This window comes from Mus caroli, chromosome 19 (assembly GCF_900094665.2).
Source record: "Mus caroli chromosome 19, CAROLI_EIJ_v1.1, whole genome shotgun sequence".
NCBI lineage: Eukaryota > Metazoa > Chordata > Mammalia > Rodentia > Muridae > Mus > Mus caroli.
This window is the reverse complement of record NC_034588.1, coordinates 33,726,902-33,747,058: the sequence shown is the minus strand read 5'-3', so window position 1 is coordinate 33,747,058 and position 20,157 is coordinate 33,726,902. Positions and strand designations below refer to the sequence as shown.

Genomic DNA, 20,157 nt, shown 5'->3' with positions numbered 1-20,157 from the left:
GACCAGACTGGCCTTGAACTCAGAAATCCCCCTGCCTCTGCCTCCCAAGTGCTGGGATTAAAGGCGTGAGCCACCACGCCTGGCGAGAATGAACTCCTTTAAGTTGCCCTCTGACCACATAGTGATTTTTATTTCAGTGCTAGGCATTGAACACGGAGTCTTGTTAGATGGGCACCCCTTTACTGAGCTATAGACCCAGCCTCTGGAATAATTAAAAGCATGAACTGGGTAGGATTTATTTCAGTCCTCCTGCATTTGCCTTCCAAGTGGTGGTCGTATAAGCCTGTGCCACCACGCTCAGCCTGCTTTCTGTTTTGAAATAGGTAGGGTCTTTAGTAGCCTAGGTTGGCTTGCAGCTCACTGTGTAGCTCAGAATGATCTTCTCTTCTGATCTTTTTGCCTCTACCCCCTGACTTGGGACTGCAGGCTTGTGTTACTATGCGTGGATTTTCTGAGACTCAAATGACAAGGGGAACAATAGGAGGGGAAGAACTCTTAGCTAGCACGTGTAGAGAGGGCCCTTCACTCAAGCTCCAGCATGGCATGAGAAGGCCTGAGCTCAATGGGTGAAATACTTGCTGTTCAAACTAGGACCTGAGTTCAGATCTGTGGAACTCTTGCAAAAGCCTGCTTATGTTTGTCAACAGTGACTTGGATCTATAATCCCAGAGCTCCTTCTGTACACTAAGAGGTGGAGACTGCATCCCTTAGAAGCTTGTCTGAGCTAGTCTGCTATACACAATGGCAAACACGAGAGAGGCCCTTCCTCAAACAGGGTCAGAAATAAGGACCTGGGTTACCTCTGAGCTCCACATGCCATGACATCTGTATAGCTGCATTCTTATGTGAACACCCCCCCCCCCCCGTCTCTGTCTCTCTGTCTCCTCATGTGAACACCCCCTTCCTTCCTCCCTCCCTCCCTCTCTCTCTCTCTCTCTCTCTCTCTCTCTCTCTCTTTCTTTCTTTTGGGGAGAGGGGGAGGGGAGGCTGGAGAGGTGGTTCACCTCAGCTCGGGCTGCTCTTCTGGAGGACCTGGCTTTGAGTCTCAGAACTCACATGGTGGTTCCCAACAGTCTTTAACTGCAGCTGTTTGTAATGCAGTTCTAGGGGACCTAATGCTCTCTTCCAGCTATGCATACAGGCAAAACACCTATGCGCATAAAATATTAAAATAACAACAGTAGAAAATAAAGAAATATCTAGTAAGTTAGCAATAGGTTTCATTATGGAATTTTCATATCTAAGTGTGATTATACTTTGTTCTAATTTCTCCCTCTCCTCTGTCATGTTTATTTATTCATTTTTGAGATTGGATCTTTTGTACCTCAGGCAGCCTCAAACTCACTGTGTAGCTGAGGTGGTCTTTTGAACTCCTGGTCCTTCTGCCTCACCTCGCAAGTGTTGGAACTCCATGCATGTACCATCATACCTGGCTCATTTGATGTTTCAGAGGTTCTTCTCTGGTAGAAGTCTACAGTGATGGAACCTTACTTAAGGCATTTGTTAGCACATATGAAAACTTTAATTTTCTCTTTCTTTAGTGAGTAAATCCTTCTTTAGAAATATGGTTCAAGGAAACAATTGGTTTAGAAAATAGTAAAAACCTAGAAACAAATACCCTACAGCAGGAGAAAGGGAGGACTAGTCATACTAAAATCATGTTATGCTCATTAAACATAGTATTTTTGAAATACATTGAATAGTAAGAATTTTTCATCTACTGTAACTTGAAAAAAATTCTCTCAGTCTTCATGAGGGAAAACCTACCTTTTTCTTTGATTGGTCAACAAACTCCCATCCAGCACCTCTACAGTGGCACCAAACCAAGAACAGACTTATAAGCAAAACATATGGACTATTGTCCTCGAAGCACATTTGTGCACAGGGAGTGGGGCAGTTCTGTCCACATGGTCAGGATAAGCTTCAGAGAGCAGAAGTGAATAGAAGCAGATTATTCAGAGGTAGAAAGGTATTCCAGGATAAAGGCAGAGACGTGGTTATGGAACTGCCAATGTTGGCATGGCTGGGGAAAAAGTAGAAGAATTTTATAGCTTATTTTTTTAGCAAAAAGAATAGTTTCATGAAGGTGATTCCATGGGAAACCCACATGTAAATGATAATTCAAGATTTAGTATGGAAGCCACATTTGAAAGGTATGAGAGACATATATTATATTACTGTAGGGAGTTAAGGGACAGGATTATATTGGCTGAAAATAAAGAGGAAGGGATGTGGGCTGGTGAGATGGCTCAGCTGGTAAGAGCACTGACTGTTCTTCTGAAGGTCCTGAGTTCAAGTCCCAGCAACCACATGGTGGCTCACAACCATCCTTAAGGAGATCTGACTCCCTCTTCTGGAGTGTCTGAAGACAGCTGCAGTGTACTTACATATAATAAATAAATAAATCTTAAAAAAAAAAAGAGGAAGGGATGCAAGCAGAAATTGAGGAGGCAGAATGAACAAGTTTTAGTGACCAATTAGACTCCTTCAGTAAGGGAGAAGAGGAAGGACAGAATCCTGTCCAGATTCTTATCATAACACTGAATAATGAGACTGAGGGCAGGACCATTAAACAGGATAGGTCAGCCACCAACATGGTTATATAGCAAGTTCCAGGCAGCAGGTGAACACACAAACTACACACAAACAGAAACCTGTTTACTTTTTTAGTGTTAGAGTAAAAATCCACATAGTGAAAGAGTATATACAAAATCATCTCTCTCTCTCTCTCTCTCTCTCTCTCTCACACACACACACACACACACACACACACACACACACACACACACTTCTATCTCTGTATTCCAATGAAAGGCTTTTAATCTGAGTTTATAGAGGGTTCTTACAAATCAACAAGGGTAGAGATGAGACTTTGACAACAAAAGAATCAAAGTGGACAAAGGGATGTGAAAAGATGCTCTGCCTCTCTAAGGGGAGAGGTAATACAGATGTGTTCCCCGGAGATTTAGAAAATTGGATATTAGGGGCTGGTGAGATGGCTCAGCAGGTAAGAGCAATGACTGCTCTTCTGAAGGTCCGAAGGTCCTGAGTTCAAATCCCAGCAACCACATGGTGGCTCACAACCATCCTGAATGAGATCTGACACCCTCTTCTGGTGCGTCTGAAGACAGCTACAGTGTGCTTATGTATAATCATAAATAAATCTTTGGGCTGGAGCAAGCAGGGACTGAGCAAGCGGGGTTGACGGGAGCAAGCAGAAGTCCTAAAAATTCAATTCCCAACAACCACATGAAGGCTCATCTGTACCATCTGTACAGCTACAGTACTCATATACATTAAATAAATAAATCTTCAAAAAAAGAAAGAAAGAAAGAACCTAAGTCTTAAAAAAAAAAAGAAAGAGAGAAAATTGGATATTATGTCACCTACTTTGCACCCCCAGATGTATCCACAGGGCTCCCCATACCTCAGATCCAGATCAGATGCTTTTGCTGAACTCTATAACTCCTGGGTCCTTCACTATTTCATCCCTCTTGCTTTAGCCTCCAAAATGCTGGGATTGTAAGCACAGGCCAGTAGGTCCAGTAGCAAACAGATTCTTTTTTCCCCCCACCTCCAAATAGAATTTCTCTGTGTAGCCCTGGCTGCACTGGAATTCTCTCTGTAGATAGGGCTGGCCTTCAACTCAGAGATCTGCCTGCCTCTCCCTCCTGAGTGCTGGGATTAAAGTCGTGCTCCACCACACCTAGTGAAGCATAATCTTAATTAGTCCATCTTGTTAATTTTATTTATGGCTATCTTTTTGTGATTTGTTTTAAAGGACTGATGGGGCTGGAGGTGTAACTCAGTGGTCAGAATATGTCCTCAGTGTATGTGAGCTTAGATTCAATCCTCTACCCAAACAAGTACATTGTTGTTTACCTTAATGCTGTGAAGATATTCTTCTAGATCTTTTCTTTTCTTTTTTTTTCTCATTTGGTACTGGGGATCTGTCCCAGGGCCTTGAACATGCTAGGCAAACAGTGTACCACTGAAATATATTCTCAGTTCTGGATTATGTTTCTAAACTTTTTTAATACTTTAAAAATTAGTATATATTCATTGCACAAAACAACAGGCGTTATTACACCATTTTAATACGCATATATTATATACTTTGACTATATATACTCCCTATGTATTGCTCTTTCTTGTTCCTTCTGCTCTCTGGCCACTTTCTTAGTTGTTCTTCTACATTTTTGCTTTATTTATTTATTTATTTATTTTTGTCTAGCTTTCTTTTGTTGTTTTTTGAGACAGTGTCTCATGTAGCCCAAGCTGCCTAGGAATTTAATGTGTAGCTAAGGAAGACCTTGAACCTCTAGTTCTCTTGCCTCTATCTCCTAGGTCCTGGGGATTATAGGCTTGTGCCTGTAGTCACCTAGTGTAATTATCCTTCTAAGTGAAGTGTACTTTATACTAGAATTTTGGCTGTTCTATATAAATATATCCTTTATCTAAAAACCTACCCATTCATCCACTTCTCTGTTTACATATGGAACTGGGAATGGTGGTACATATCTGTTATTTTCAGTTCTCAGAAGGCAACCTGAGTTCAATGCTGTTCCTAGATACAGGAGAAGCTGAGATGGGAGGACTGCTTGAGCCCCTATGTTTGAGATTAACCTGAACAACATAGTGAGACCCTCGTCTAAAAAGAAAGAGAAACCTTACACACTGTCCATGTTTATTTATAAGCAGTGTGGTGCTAGTAAGGAGAGAGGAATGCAGCCCAGAAAGATGTACGTGAGTGTGCTGTTTCATGCCTGGGAGGCAGAGGCTCAAGGCCAGTCTGGGCTACAGACAGCCTGTCTCGAAAAAATGTATTTGACTATTTTGGTTAAATAAAAAATGAGGTCCTAGAAAGATGGCTCAGTGGGAAAGGCATGTGCTATGCAAGTATCTTCAGAAGCCATGTACACGGTAGGATGGCATGGCAGCTTGCCTGTGGTTCTAGAGCTTAGGAGACTGAGTAAGCAGGCTTGGAGTAAGCAGGCTAGTTGGACCAGCAGAATTAGCCATCCTAGGATCAAGTGTGAGACTAGAGACTTAACCTCGATATAAAGTGGAGAACAATAAAAACAACAACAAAACCAGTGTCAATCTCTGGCCTTTACATGTGTGATTATACATGCAGACATGAATACCACACACACACACACAACCAATATTTGAATATTGAGAGAGCGCCTTTGTCCTTGCTGAGGGTCTTGGTATGTATGCTTTGGTATTCTTGCTTGAGCGATTTTCTTTTTAGGTCTAAGTGTTCATTTTAGGGGGAAAAAGCAAAGATTAATTACTCACTCTTAAGTACAGTAAGTTTCCAGCCAGTGCTCATTAGCACTCAGCAGAGTTTATCTTTTTTTAGCCTGTGAATTACCAGTAGATCTGCACTTGAGGTTAGTTTTTTAGCCTGTGAATTACCAGTAGATCTGCACTTGAGGTTAGTTGGATTACTAAATGTTCAAGTAAACTCTTTCAAACATGCATCTGAATGGTTAAAAAAATAGAGAAAATCTTTTGTGGGGTGGTACAAGGTAGTGAGCTAGGCAACAAAGTCTCTGTAGTCAAGGCTGGAGCTAGTATGAATCCTCCGGTGTCAGCCTCTGATGTGTTGGGATTACAGACATACACCACTGCACTTAACTTCTACCTAAATTATTAGGGTTGTTTTTTTTCTTATATAACTTCATATTCCTTAAATAACTGGACAGAGAGTTTGAGGATGTGGCTTAGTTGATGGAGTGCTTGCTCAGCACACATGAAACCCCGAGTTCATCCCAGCACTGTATAAACCAGATGTGCATCATTTAGTTGAAGCCAGAGGTCAACTTCAGGTTGCTTCTTCAGGGGCAGTGTGCCATTTTATTTTCTGGGGTAGAGATGGGTGGGGACATGTAACCCTAGCACATGAGAGGGGGAGGAAAAGGAAGGAGGACCTGAAGTTCAAAGTCTGCTTTGGTTACATGGCAAGTTGCAGGCCAGGCCAGACCTTGACTCAAAACAAAAACAATCTGTGTGATGCCCGCCCACACCTTTGATCTCTGTAACTGAGAGGCAGAGGTAGATGCATCTCTCTGAGTTTGAGCTTAGTCTGGTCAATAGAAAATATTAGACCAGCCAAGGCTACACAGTTAGGTCCTTTCTCAAACAAAACAAAACCAAAAACTCACTACAACAACAATACCAACAAACCCCCCCAAAAAGGAAGGAATGACAAACAAAATAACTAGACACAAAGACTACTAACGGTGGGAATTGGTAGTGTCTGATAACACCGTCCTTTTAATTTACAAGTTAGGAAGGGAAATAGAAAATTGTGACAGTTGTAAATGATCCTTGGTAGTTTCAATTCTAAGTTCAATCAGCACAGTCATTAAGTGGTGCTCACTCTGAACCCCATGGATGAACCGCATGAAACCAGATCCCACAGAAGCATTACCTTGTGCCTATGTGAGCAACCTTAGCGTTTGAGCTGTTGCTTTCAGGAGCGAGACTTAATGACAGTTGATGCTAATGTTGCAAGATCTGGCCTCGGAAAAATTAGGTAAAAATAGGGGAAATCATATACTAAGTTAATAAAAAAAAAATTAAGGGCTCTGTGTGGTAGCAACTATTATCCTATCATTTGGGAGGTAGAGACAGGAGGATCAGAAATTCAAGAGCATCCTCAGCTACATAGCAGGTTCAAGGCTAGCCAGGACTAAACAAACTTCTGTCTCAGGACAACCAAGTATCTCCCCAATACAGTTCTCCCTAACTAGTACCTGCGTGTGTGTGTGTGTGTGTGTGTGTGTGTGTGTATAAAAATAAAACAAAGAAGTCATTGTCCGCCTAAAGTTTTAAGTTACTTACTAATTAGTATGTGATCAAATATTATTTTGCAGTGAAAGAATTGAATTTTATTTGATTACTATATCAATAATGCAAGGTACACTTTCATTTTACTAGGTAAAAATAAAGTGTGTTGAATCAGAACATACAGGTAGAATTTTTTTTTTAGATTTATTTATTTATTTATTTATTATATATAAGTACACTGTAGCTGTCTTCAGACACTCCAGAAGAAGGCATCAGATCTCATTACGGATGGTTGTGAGCCACCATGTGGTTGCTGGGACTTGAACTCAGGACCTTCAGAAGAGCAGTCAGTGCTCTTAACCGCTGAGCCATCTCACCAGCCCACAGGTAGAATTTTTTTTTGCATGTATATATATATATATGAGTGTTTATATATGTGGGAGTTATACACATGTGTGTATAACGTAGTTGAAGCCAGAGGTCAACTTCAGGTTGCTTCTTCAGGAGCAGTCTACTGTTTTATTTTCTGGGGTACAGATAGGTGGGGACATGTTAGAGTGGCCCTAGGTTGTGGCCAAAATGGAAAGACTGGGAGGCCAAGAGCCTACAGTACTTGGTTATCTTAGGCAGCCTCCCATCTAAGTACTAACCAAGCCTTGCTTAGATGAGAAGAGATAGGTTGAGGTCAGGGTAACATGGCCATAGACTTTTTTAAAGACTACCTCTCAACTTGGACTGGGCTTGCCTATTACGCTAGGCTGGCCAGCAAGAGAGACCCAGGGACCCACCTGTTCCCACCTCCCCAGCTCTGGGTTTATAAGAGTGCTATGCTGCCTTGCCTAGGTGTTTGTTTGTTTTTAAACATGGGTTCTGGGGATCTAACTCAGGTTCTTATACATTTGTACATTCAGGGCAAAGACTTTATCAACTAATTTATCTCCTCAGCCCTTTTATGGTTTGTGTATAGCCCTGGCTGTCAGAACTCCCAGCCTGGGATCCCAGTGCTGGGATTATGAATGTGGGCTTTGCTCATCCAGTAAAAAATTAAATACAAAAATCCTGAACTGGGTGTGGTGGCACAAACTTCTAATTCCAGCACTAGGGAAGCAAAGACAGGAAGATTGGTCCACTTTTGAAGCCTGCTTGATTTACACAGCCAGTTTCCAGACAGCCAGGGGTGCATACATAGGGAGGCCCCATCTCAATCCATCGGTTCTGGTACATAAGGTGTCCAGCATTGGTGATTAAAACGGATTTTTGTCTTCAAGGTCAGTAGTACATTTAGTATTAAGGTATGCTTAAAGATTCTGTATTAAAAGTGTTTCCTTTAGGCAGGCGTGGCAGTACATATCTATAATCCCAGCTTTTAGGAGGTCGAGGCTGCAGGATCCAGATTAGCCTAGTGTATGTAGTCTTGTCTTGTCTGCTGTGCCTGCCAGGAAAGCAGCAGGGGTGGGGGCTTTAACTGTTTTCATTCCCTAGTAGTTCTTCATCTATTCTTTTTCTTCCACACCCTCATCTCTTTCTCTCTGGTAGGGTTCCTATTGCTGGCTACCCAGGCATTACCATCATAATACCATTTAAGGTAGCTCTGCAGGATCTATTTATTCTGAGTCTTACAATCTACTTTCTCTTTTAGCCTTGCTTCCTAAATCAAGTTGACAATCCAATTTATTTTTCCTTCTTTTATTTCAACAACTCCTGATTTATGTTGGTTAGAAGGCGATAATATAATCCGGGCACAAACTCTCCCCCTTGGAATCTGTATTTACGAGGCTTCCTCCTTTCCTGACTGAACGTGCTGAAGCCGGGCAGAGGCAGAGTACCGAGTGAAGGACTTCAGCCCCACCGTTCTCTGTGTGCGCATGCCCACTCTTCTTACAGTTGTCAAAGTGCTTTTCCGGAGCGGTCACATAATCAACCCGAAAGAAGAAATAAATACTATTCATTTTTTCCCCAATTTTATCGATCTTTAAAAACTGGACACTTAAAGGTAACTGCTGCTATGAATTTGTTACTTGAAATTGGGCAATTGCATGTAAAAGCCGGTCTATTGTGTGCGGTGGGGGAGGGGAAACAGGAATCTATTTCTCAGACTTTGCTATATATAAGCAAAGGAAAAAAAAAACCCTCCAAATCAAATTATACAGGCAGTTATTTAAGGATGTTACATATTGACTTTGTAAATTTTATATTAGTCACTGACTTAGCTTTTGTTTAAAAGATCATATTAAAAGGTGGGTCTTGACCTTGACCGAGTGAATTTAATACAGAAAGTTAAATTTGTATTATTTTTAAAGAGCATTCTGAAAAACATGGAGTGTTTTGTTAGAATATTTTGAGAATTTAATGTTATAGTATTACTATTAATTAAAGCCATTATAAAATATTCTGAGCCTTGGTTACTTTTTGGCTTGGGGTTTTAATGCAGTTTAAGCTAAAGGCATTAACAAAAGTGTTAACTACAAGCAATGAGAATAGCTGGGTGATACTAGAATTATAATCCAGTACATATTTCAGCCATGATGATAAAGCTATTGTAAAGAAAGTTCTAGCTTATCAAAGCACTCAAATTCCAGAGGTACAATGGTCTACTGCAGCACTGTAAGAAGGAAGTAGGAGAATGATTCTGTGGCCACCCTCTTTGGCAGGGATGGAACTTCGTGCTGTCTGACTCCAAGGTCCACTCTCCTCTCTGTGCTCTATTTATAACACTAATCAAAGCCATTGTTTCAGATAGAGGGAACTGAGGAAAAGAAAAGCAATCTGAAGCAGGCTTTATTGATAGTAGCAGACAATCCCTGGTGCATGCTCTATTATACTGGGCTGGGTTGTTTTTTTTTTTAGGGGAGGGGAAGAGAGGAATAAAAAGGAAAGTAAGGCAGCTGAGAGAAGTGAAGTGTTTCCTGAAGCTCACTATGCTCTTCGTATATAAAACTTTGAAATGAAAGATGGTATCTGTTAAGTACTTTAATCATGGCTTTAATAAAAAAGAACTGTGAATCCAACTTCTTGTCTGTTATCCTTTGTGTAATAGTTAAGAGCGATACCACCTCCATTTTAAGAGTTGATATTTTTGAATAGTCCAAAGGCAGAACTGTTGTGTGTGTCTGAATGCCCTTTACAAATGTCCCAAGGAAGATGCTTCTCCAGTATATGAGTTAATTAACTATATTAAATATATTAATAACTTTATTGCAATTGTACTGAATCATCATCTAAAAATAATTATATGTTTGGTCATAGCTCCTTTAAGATTTCAAAATATTTGTTTGCAAGGTCTCAGCCCTGTAATATTCAGATATTTAAAGCAATTAAGCATATTCTGAGACAAGCTCATTCAGTGATAACTACATGCATGGAAATCTCTTGGTTTTGAGTGATTACTGTTTTCACCCTTGAGTAAGAAAACAGGTTGTATGACAGAGGTGAATATAGCCCTTCTATGTGAAGTGGAAAATACCATACACTCCTTATATGGCTAAATGAAGCAGTGAGGGTAATGTACTATAATTACAATGTATGAGAATTTGGGACTTTGTACTCCTCTATTTTTAACAGTTGCTAGCATATGGTAATTCAGGGTCCTCAAACCATAGTCTTTCATTGCTAATACTAGTGATAAAAGAATGGATTCTAAATTTGCCAGTCTTGTGACCGAGGCAGCAGCAGGAGGATTCAAAAATGAAAATCTGGCAACCCCAGAATTATCTTGACTGTCTACTTAAATCTCAGATGCATTTTTAAAGTCCCGCCCCCTCTCCATCTCACAGACTCCCTCCCCTCCTCCCTCCCCACCTTCCTCCCTCTGACCTCAAATCCAAGCAGAAGCGTTTCTCCACTCTGCAGAGAATTTCTCAGGCTCCTGTAGAGACCTGAAATGCCAAGAAGCCAGTAAATCACTTGGGCGGCAGAACTGGAGAGGAGAAAATCGGAGAATAAGCAGAAAACCCACAATCCTTACAGTAATAAGAAGCAAACACTTCTAAACGTTTCAGTAGGTTTTTTCCTTTTCTTTTACTTCTTTCTGTTCTTTTCTTTTTTTTTTTTTTTTTTTTTTTCTTTTTTAAGTCAGGTTTCTTATATACCAGGCTGGACTCGAACTGGCTAAATAGTTAAGCCTGACCTTGAATTTTTGATCCTTCTGCCTCTCCCTCAGAGTACTCGGATTTCAAGCATGCGCCACCACGCCCGGCGATTTTCATTTTTCTAAAAACTGAGGTTTCTTTTATATTAAAACGTCTCCTAACAAAATGGAGTAGCTGCCGCTACTGAGAGGCCAGAGAATGATTGTGCAGCTGAGTTCTTCCAACAAATGCCAAAGATTTTGTCTCTCGAGGTTCGCTGCAGCCAAATGAAACAATCATCCGAGGCAAGAAGGCAGTTTGCTAATCAAGAGGGCTAAGTCGGCTTAAAAAATGGTTTCTAAGTGCTCCAGCTGGGGAAGGGGAAAGAGGGTCGTGTACCAAGTCTTTTTAACCTTGCTGAAGGACGCAGCACTATTTATTGACGTATGCAAATAACTGGGGGAGGGTGGTGCTTGGGAAAAAACAGGAACCAGAATCAGTTTCTCATTGCAGGGTGAACGCTCTGAGTTCCGGTGAAGGGAAAAGAGACGTGGCGAAATTGCTGTCTTTCTGTCTTATAAGCACATCTCTCACTAACACAGAAAAGGGGCCGAGACGTCAGAAAGGGTGAAGACGCTCTCACAGTATTTTTAGAGACCTTGCTCGATCCCTCCAGCTCCCCCCACCCCCCTCCCAGCCCGACTTGTTCTTCTAAAAGCGAGATTATGGATTTGCATTGCAATTGGCTAGTGGCGGTGGCACTGGATTTTCGCAAGTAAAACACCCGCCCGCTTCAGTGAGGGGCATTCATGATCACACTGACAATAACGCATCTCTCTTTCTTCCCGTTTCAGCTGCGCAAACCATGCAGGATGATTTACTGATGGACAAAAGCAAAACCCAGCCCCAGTCTCAGCAGCAGCAGCAGCAGCGGCAGCAGCAGCAGCAGCAGCAGCAACAGCTCCAGCCCGAGCCCGGCGCAGCTGAAGCCCCGTCCACGCCCCTCTCCTCAGAGACCCCCAAGCCCGAAGACAGTAGCGCAGTGCCGGCCCTCAGCCCCGCCTCGGCTCCGCCAGCCCCCAACGGCCCGGACAAGATGCAGATGGAGTCGCCGCTCCTGCCGGGCTTGAGTTTCCATCAGCCCCCTCAGCAGCCGCCGCCGCCGCCGCAGGAGCCCGCGGCGCCCGGAGCGTCGCTGTCGCCGTCCTTCGGCAGCACCTGGTCCACGGGCACTACAAACGCGGTGGAGGACAGCTTCTTCCAGGGGATCACCCCAGTCAACGGGACCATGCTCTTCCAAAACTTCCCGCACCACGTCAACCCAGTCTTCGGAGGCACCTTCTCGCCGCAGATCGGCCTGGCGCAGACCCAGCACCATCAGCAGCCTCCGCCGCCCGCGCCGCAGCCGCCGCAGCCCGCGCAGCCCCCGCAGGCGCAGCCCTCGCAGCAACGCCGCTCGCCCGCCAGCCCCAGCCAGGCGCCCTATGCGCAGAGGAGCGCCGCTGCCTACGGCCACCAGCCCATCATGACCAGCAAGCCGTCCTCATCCTCGGCGGTCGCGGCTGCTGCGGCCGCGGCCGCTGCCTCTTCGGCCTCGTCCAGCTGGAACACGCACCAGAGCGTGAACGCCGCCTGGAGTGCTCCGTCCAACCCGTGGGGTGGCCTGCAGGCGGGCCGAGACCCTCGCCGCGCGGTCGGCGTGGGCGTGGGTGTAGGTGTCGGGGTACCCTCCCCGCTTAACCCCATCTCGCCGCTCAAAAAGCCTTTCTCCAGCAATGTGATCGCTCCACCCAAGTTCCCTCGTGCAGCTCCGCTCACCTCCAAGTCCTGGATGGAGGATAACGCTTTCCGGACCGATAATGGTAACAATCTGTTGCCTTTTCAGGTAAAGTCCCTGTGCTCTTGCACACTCCTTCTTCTCGCATGTTTCTCCCCTCGTCCTAGTTATTTTAATCGGTCCACTTGCTGTTATTTAGAAGGCACAGCAAATTCCAGCACCCTCCAAATCCTCTGGTTCACCGGGTCTATTCCATACAATCTGGGTGGGGGTGGGGGCGAAGTTGAGTGGACATTGTGACTGCTTGAGGGTAGGAAAGGGCTTTTTTCCCCCAGTTCATTTCCTCCTTCACTGTGCTTGTGCTTTTTATTTTAGCCTTCCTTGACAAATTAAGCCGCAAGTGTATAGTCAGGTGCGGGAGTAGTCCCAGGAGGAGTAGGCTGAAATTCCTATCATTTTAAGTAGCTACACATTTTCAGGTTACGCAATACTAGGCTCAAGGTGCGGACCAAAAGCCATCCACGCCCAAATCACCCTGGTTTGTTAACAGCCTTTGAGTGGTGCTATTTCAAATAGTTGCATATGCCCAACTAAACTAATGTGAACCCATGTGTTTATGTCTAAGGTGCTGGAATCATTAATAATCAGCATATTGCCCTGCCAGGAAAACTACGAGTGTGAGAATCCAATGAATACCCGGAACTATAAGGGATCGAAGTGGAAAGAGTGGAAATTTTAGGGAGAACTATTCCCATGTTACTTAAAGGAAGGTTTTTAAAAAAAATTTCCCCCAGAGGAGAGAGACAATAGGACACGACCTTCAGAGCCATATTGCAATGGAGTCTATTTGCTAACTAGCACTGAAATATTTAAAGCTGCAGTGTCCTTCACCAGTTGGGTTATTTAAGACAATGCAGATCAATTACACCATTTGAAACTGGGCAAAGTGAAAGTCTTGCAACTTTAATGAAAAATGAGTCTTGTCCCTCAGTATTAAATGCCAGTGAAAAATCCAGGAAGTGCCCCGGACGAAAAGATTGAATGGACAAAGTGTCCTTGTTTCTGCTGCTTTCTCATGTGGTCTGTAGCCACAGCAGTAGACAGGATTCTGGGCCTTTGGATCAGAAAGGGGAACTGAGTGTGTGTGTTCATTGGGAACCCTTGCTGTCTAATAGGCACTTACCCTGGACCTGTGAAGTGATTTGGCCATAAGCTTCCCTACAAGAGAAAGGCTGGGTGTGGTGGTAAAAGCTTGTAGTTCACCAAGGCTGGGCGATGAGATTGGGACTTCCAGCTCAGTCTGTGTTTCTTACAAGATCTTGTCTCAAAGAGGAAAGAAAAGGAATCCTTTGGCCCCTGCTGACAGATGCTAGCCTGGCCGTTTGACAGAGGTTGAAGGCTCTCAACCTGGCACAGATGGAGCCATCCGTTTGCTGGGTTTTACCTTTCAGATGTTTGTGGGGTGGGTTGTATCATTTCGAAGGAAATGGGATTATTGAAAGGATGTCTCTGGGCTAGAGCAAGAATTTTTGTTCTGAACAGTTGAAGGAGACCCATGAAAGCTCTAAATTGTGTTTAGGAGAGTTTTGTTGTTTGGGTTTTTCTGGGTGGTGCTCAGGCTGGTGCTCATGTTGAACACACTCTTAGTCCTAAGTAGAGGCTTCAGTGAGCACGGCTCTCACATGCCTTCAAAAGGGTCCTCCAGGAACAGGGTTTTTTAATATTAAGACACAGTTTTAGATTGTGGGCCACGCTTCCATACAGCTTGTGCTCGTCTCAACGTGTGCTGATTGCTGAGGATGACCTTCAACTCCAGCCTCCTGCCTCCACCTCCTAGGGTTGCAGACTCCTGCTACCACTTTCATATCTTGTTTCTTTCCATTCTAAAGTTTATTTTCATGACTGGGATTAGTTCTGTAGGCAGAGGGAGGTGAGCAGGACAGGTTCTGCTGTAGTTGGTACTTGGAAGGAAGGGCTGTCTGCCTTCACAGTTTCTCTTTTTATTCTGAGGCTCTCTATCCAAACCCATTCAGAAAAGATCATCTAAATTCCTTTTTAATGTTTAAAGAATTTGTGAATGTGTGTGTGTGTGTGTGTGTGTGTGTGTGTGTGAGAGAGAGAGAGAGAGAGAGAGAGAGAGAGACAGACAGCCTGGTGCATGTTTGGCGATCAGAGGAAAACCTTATGGAGTCCACTCTTTCCTTCGCCTTTATCTGGGCTCTGGCATCAAACTCGGACCGTTTTTTAAGGCAAGGGGTTTTACTCTCTGAACCATCTTGCCATCTGTCTAAATTCTTGAACTCTCAGAAGTTTATTTATTCTGAATACAGTTTTTTTTTTCTTATTTATTTTGAGACGAGAGGTCTTTGTACATTGCCCAGGCTGTCGTTGAAAACCTGACTCGAATAGTCCTTTCACCTCAGCCCCCCCTCCCCCCAGCAAGTAGGATTGCAGTTATGAGATGTCAAATCTGGCTACTGAATACGACCAATCTTTATTAATTAGCTCCTTAAAAGGGGATTGGACCTATGGTGATGCATAGCTTTAATCCCAGCACTTTGAAGGCAGAGACTGGTGGATCTCTGAGTTCAAGACTAGTATCATCTACATAGTGAGATCCAGGACAGCTAGGGCTACACAGAGAAACCCTGTCTTTACAAACAAAACAAAACAAAACAAAACAGGAAAGAAAAAGAAAGTCCAGGGGGAGAGGAGGAAGAGAAGGAAGAGGTTGGAAAGAATACAATCCAAAATTTCACCAATCTTGGAGAGGGGCCTGAGATATAGCTTTGTTGCTAAAGTGTTTGCCACAAAAACATATGTGGACTTGAATTTTGGTCTGAAGCATCCACATTTAAAACCCTGGGTATTGTGGCTCATGCTTGTAATCCTAACACACTGCAGATGGAGTCAGAAGGAACTCCAAGGCTTTCTGGCCATCAAGCTCTAGGTTCAGTGGGAGGACCTGACTCAGAAAACTGAGTTCTCATAGAGGAAGACGATGCCAGACACTGACCTCTGGCCTCTACATATGTTTGAAAATACACACTCTCCCCTTCCCTCCCTCCCACCCTCCCTCTTCACCATTCCCTTGTATGGAGTACTAGTAGCATGAGGATTGCTAGTGTTTCTCAAATCCTTTGCCAATGATGCTTCTAAGGCAAAACATAATTGTACTTTGCACGTTTTTGTTGTTGTGATAGATAGAAATATTATTGTGTGGGCAAAATGATTGAATCATTTGATTAAAATTAAACATTTTTTGTTTGGCTTCAAGAAAAATTATATGTACTCTGTGTCTCATTTCTATTTCTTATTTAAAACAGTTCTTTAGGGTCCTTTTTTTTTTTAGTTTTTTTATTATTTATATATATTTATCTGTGAGAGTATATGCCATGTATGTGCAGGTACCTGCCTAGGCCAGATGAGGGCATCTGATTCCCTAAAGCTAGAATTATGTTCAGTAACCTTCAGATGTGGGTGTTGGGAATTGAACCTGGATTCTGGAAGAATAATAAGTGCTCTTACCCACTGCATCTCTCCAGTTAGACCTTTATGGCTTTTAAGTAGCATTGTACTGAGTGGTGCATACCTGTATTCAGTCAAAAGAGGTTGAGGCAGGAGGATACTTTGGCCAACATTGTGAAAAGTCTGGGTTATGTTATTGTTGTGTTTTGTTTTGTTTTTGAAATAGGGTCTCTCTGCATAGATATTCCTGGCTGTCCTTGAACTCAGTACATAAAGTAGGCTGCTGTGGAACTCAAGAGATCTGCTTGACTCTACCTCCTGAATCCCAAGTGCTGAAATTAAAGGCATGTGCCATTATATCTGGCAAAAATTTGTTTGTTTGCTTTTCAAGACAGGTTTTCTCTGTGTAGCCCTGGCTTTCCTAGAACATGTTTTGTAGACCAGGCTGTCCTCTAACTGAGAGACCTCCCTCCCTCTGCCTCCCAAGTACTGAGATTAAAGTTGTTCCCCGCCTTAGCCTGGCAAAATCCTGTTTCTAAAAACAGTTTTAGATTCTAGAGTAGTAGCTCATTCCTGTAATTTTAGGACCCAGAGGGCTGATACAGGAGGATTACCATGAGTTTGAGGTCATCCTGGGCTATAGAGTAAGATAATGTCTCAGTGCAACAAAACAGAAAATATAAGTAGAACCAGAAAAATAAATTGGTTGTGCTTTGGCTTGTAAGTTTGCCACCATGGTTTATGTTGATAACTATGCTGACTATGTGTATAGCCTGTATGTATGTCTGTATTCTACCTCCATGCCCTTGGAAGCTAGAAGAGGGCATTGGATCCCCTAGGCCTTGGAGTAACAGATGGTTGTGAATGACTGTGCCACTTCTGGGAATTGAACCCAAGTTCTGTGGAAGAGCAGCCAGTGCTCTTAACCACTGAGCCATTTCTCTAGCCCCTAATCAAATATGTTTAAAAAGCAAAGTATCTCAATTCTTAATGGGCAGAATTTCATGTTTGTGCATTTATTTAAATACTTTTTCTAGGGCTGTATGTATTTTGTTTCTTTAGATCGGAAAGGTGTTCTTTGTGTTTTGTTTTATGAAACAGTTTCACTGTATAGCCCTGACTGTCCTAGAGCCCACCAAAATTCTCCTGTCTTTCTGCCTTTCAAAACCTAGGGTTAAAGGTATGTCCGACCATGTCCGTCTGGTTTTTGTTTTGCTGTTGTTTGGAGACAGTCTCACCATCAGCCAAGGTGGACCTGGAGCCCTCCCCCTTTCTGCTTCTTCCTTCTGAAGGCTTAGATTACAGGAATGCATCTCTGTCCCTGGCCTAAATTGAGAGATTTAATTTATTGAATGCCAATTTCTAAAAGATTTTACCTTACTATGTGTACTGGCTAGTTTTGTGTCAACTTGACACAGCTGGAGTTATCACAGAGAAAGGAGCTTCAGTTGAGGAAATGCCTCCATGAGATCCAACTGTAAGGCATTTTCTCAATTAGTGATCAAGGGGAAAAGGCCCCTTGTGGGTGGGACTATCTCTGGGCTGGTAGTCTTGGTTCTATAAGAGAGCAGGCTGAGCAAGCCAGGGGAAGCAAGCCAGTAAAGAACATCCCATGGGGCTTCTGCATCAGCTCTTGCTTTCTGACCTGCTTGAGTTCCAGTCCTGTATCCTTTGGTGATGAACAGCAGTATGGAAGTGTAAGCTGAACAAACCCTTTCCTCCCAACTTGCTTCTTGGTCATGATGTTTGTGCAGGAATAGAAACCCTAAGACACTATGTATGTATGTATGTATGTTATTTTGATGTTTTCCAGGTAGAGTGTCTCTGTATAGCCCTGACTGTCCTGGAAGCCCCTCTGTAGACCAGGCTGGCTTCAAACTCACTGATCCACCTGCCTGTCCCTGGAATGAAAGTTGGATCCGCTGGAGCTGTAGTTGAAGGTAGTTGTAAGCCACCTAACTCCTAGGTGCAGGCAATCAGACTTGGGTTCTTTGCAAGAGTAGTATGTCCTCTGAACCCCTGAGGCATCTCTCTTGACTCTATTTTCTCTTTCTTTCTTTCTTTCTTTTTTTTTTTTTAAAGATTTACAGCCAGGTGGTGGTGGTGGTGCATGCCTTTAATCCCAGCACTTGGGAGGCAGAGGCAGGCAGATTTCTGAGTTCAAGGCCAGCCTGATCTACAAAGTGAGTTCCAGGACAGCCAGGGCTATACAGAGAAACCCTGTCTTGAAAAACAAAAAACAAAAAACCAAAAAAACAAAACAAACAAAATAAAAGATTTACTTATTTATTTTATGTATATGAGTACACTGTAGCTGTACAGATGGTTATGAGCCATCATGTGGTTGCTGGGAATTGAACTCAGGGCCTCTGCTAGCTCCAGTCCCTGCTTGCTCTGGTCCTGCTCGCCCAAAGGTTTTTTATTTCTCATTACAGGTGGTTGTGAGCCACCATGTGGTTGCTGGGATTTGAACTCATGACCTCTGGAAGGGCAGTGGGTGCTCTTAACTGCTGAGCCATCTGACCAAACCTTGATTCTATTTTCAATTTTTAATTATTACTTTTTATTTTGAGATAGAGATGGACTATGTAGTCCAGACTGTCCTGAATCTCCCTTTATAGCTTAGGTTGGCCTTCAACTCATGGGGACCATCTGCCTCAGCCCCTAGAGTGCTTGGGTTACAAAATGTGAGTCACCAGGTATGGTTCTTTAATTTATATTCTTTTTAACAGACTCCTTGAGTGAAAAGAAACTTTCAGTATCTTATATAGTGTGTTTATTTGCGAGACAGGGTTTTTTAGTAGTGCTTCCGGAATGGCTTCAAACTTGCTTATATAGCCAAGGGTGACCAGGATCCTTCTGTCTCAGCTTCCTGAATGCTGGCTTCAAGCACATCATTTGGTTTGCAATTTTTCTCCCCTCTCTTTTGACATTTCCTACCACCACAGTAACCTTATTAGGCGGTTGTTTTGTAAAGCAATCACTGTTTTCAGTGTGGCTTTCTAAGCCACACGGGCTTTCTTATTCTAATAAACGTGATTGGTTTTCCTGCCTTGAGGTGGCTGCTGCCTTGGGGATTACTTATATCTAAAAGCTGTTTCGTTTCTGTAAATAAGGTTCTGAGATGCGAGTGACAGTGACGTCACTGGCGTCCTAGAACTGGAGCAATTTTATTGTGATGTGTCTGTGACTTTCTGCAGTGCTGGAGCTGTCAGAGTTCATTTAAGTCAGGTTCTCTTTGAACTCCAAAGGGATGTTGTGATAGAACTATTTAATGAGGCTTATTGTGTGTGTGCGTATGTGTGTGGGTATGCTTGTTTATTCACAGCTTTGCTCACCCTTGTGTATGAATTTGGAGGCCAGAGGTCAATTTTTGGTGTCTTCCTCTATTTGCTGGTCACTTTAATTGTTGAGACAGGGTCTTTCATTGAATATGACACTGTGCTAGACTAGATGGCCACTAAGCTACTCTGTCACTGAGTTCAGATGCACCAGATCTCATCACAGGTGTTTGTGAGCCACCATGTGGTTGCTGGGATTTGAACTCAGGACCTTCAGAAGAGTAGTCAGTGCTCTTAACCACTGAGCCATCTCACCAGCCCTAGGCTATGTCTTTTTTCTGCCTCTCTCTGTCCCACCTTTAATGTAGGTGCTGAACTCCTGTTGCTTTTCTCCCTGAGTCCCAGTTTCTGGGATTACAGGTGTGGACTGCCATCCTCAGGTTGGAGAGGAACAGGGTCTTGCCATTCAGTACAGTCTAGTCTCAAGTTTAAAGTTTTCCTGCTTCACCTGGGGTTATAGGCAAATACATCCACTCCTAGCTTTATTGAAGTAGGTTGGCACATCTTGATGTGTCTTGTCAGCAGAGCTCAAGAACAGTGGGACCCTTCTTCTAAGGGAACTACACCCATGTACCACTCTGTGTTATGAGGTAGGAGAGCCTAGGTATATGAAAGGGCTAGAACCAAGGTATTCTGTCTATGTGGTAAATTCATATTTGAACAACATCGTTGTCCAAGGAAGTTTAGAAGGGACTTTTGAAAG

The 20,157-nt window shown here is 43.3% G+C and overlaps 1 protein-coding gene and 1 long non-coding RNA gene across 14 annotated transcripts in view; one reads left to right on the top strand and one right to left on the bottom strand.

Annotated features, from left to right (window-relative positions):
* LOC115029984 overlaps positions 1 to 10,856 on the bottom strand; it is a 19,274-nt gene extending 8,418 nt beyond the window's left edge. Inside the window, exons 1-2 of the long non-coding RNA XR_003835557.1 lie at positions 10,766 to 10,856; positions 10,615 to 10,676 (exon numbers count right to left, since the gene is read on the bottom strand). This is a non-coding gene — a long non-coding RNA (uncharacterized LOC115029984). The remainder of the gene's footprint in view (positions 1 to 10,614; positions 10,677 to 10,765) is intronic.
* The window catches only part of Cpeb3 (cytoplasmic polyadenylation element binding protein 3), a 187,271-nt gene that overhangs the window by 22,612 nt on the left and 144,502 nt on the right, over positions 1 to 20,157 (top strand). For 9 of the 13 annotated variants that reach the window (XM_029472536.1, XM_029472535.1, XM_021152378.2 and 6 more), the window contains exon 2: positions 11,723 to 12,753. In XM_029472536.1, the coding sequence (XP_029328396.1) occupies positions 11,734 to 12,753 (1,020 nt within the window). In that variant the 5' untranslated portion in view covers positions 11,723 to 11,733. Of the gene's footprint in view, positions 1 to 8,433; positions 8,795 to 10,622; positions 10,799 to 11,381; positions 11,496 to 11,722; positions 12,754 to 20,157 lie in introns of those variants that run through there. The other 4 variants (XM_029472541.1, XM_029472537.1, XM_029472534.1 and 1 more) reach the window with 3 other exon arrangements.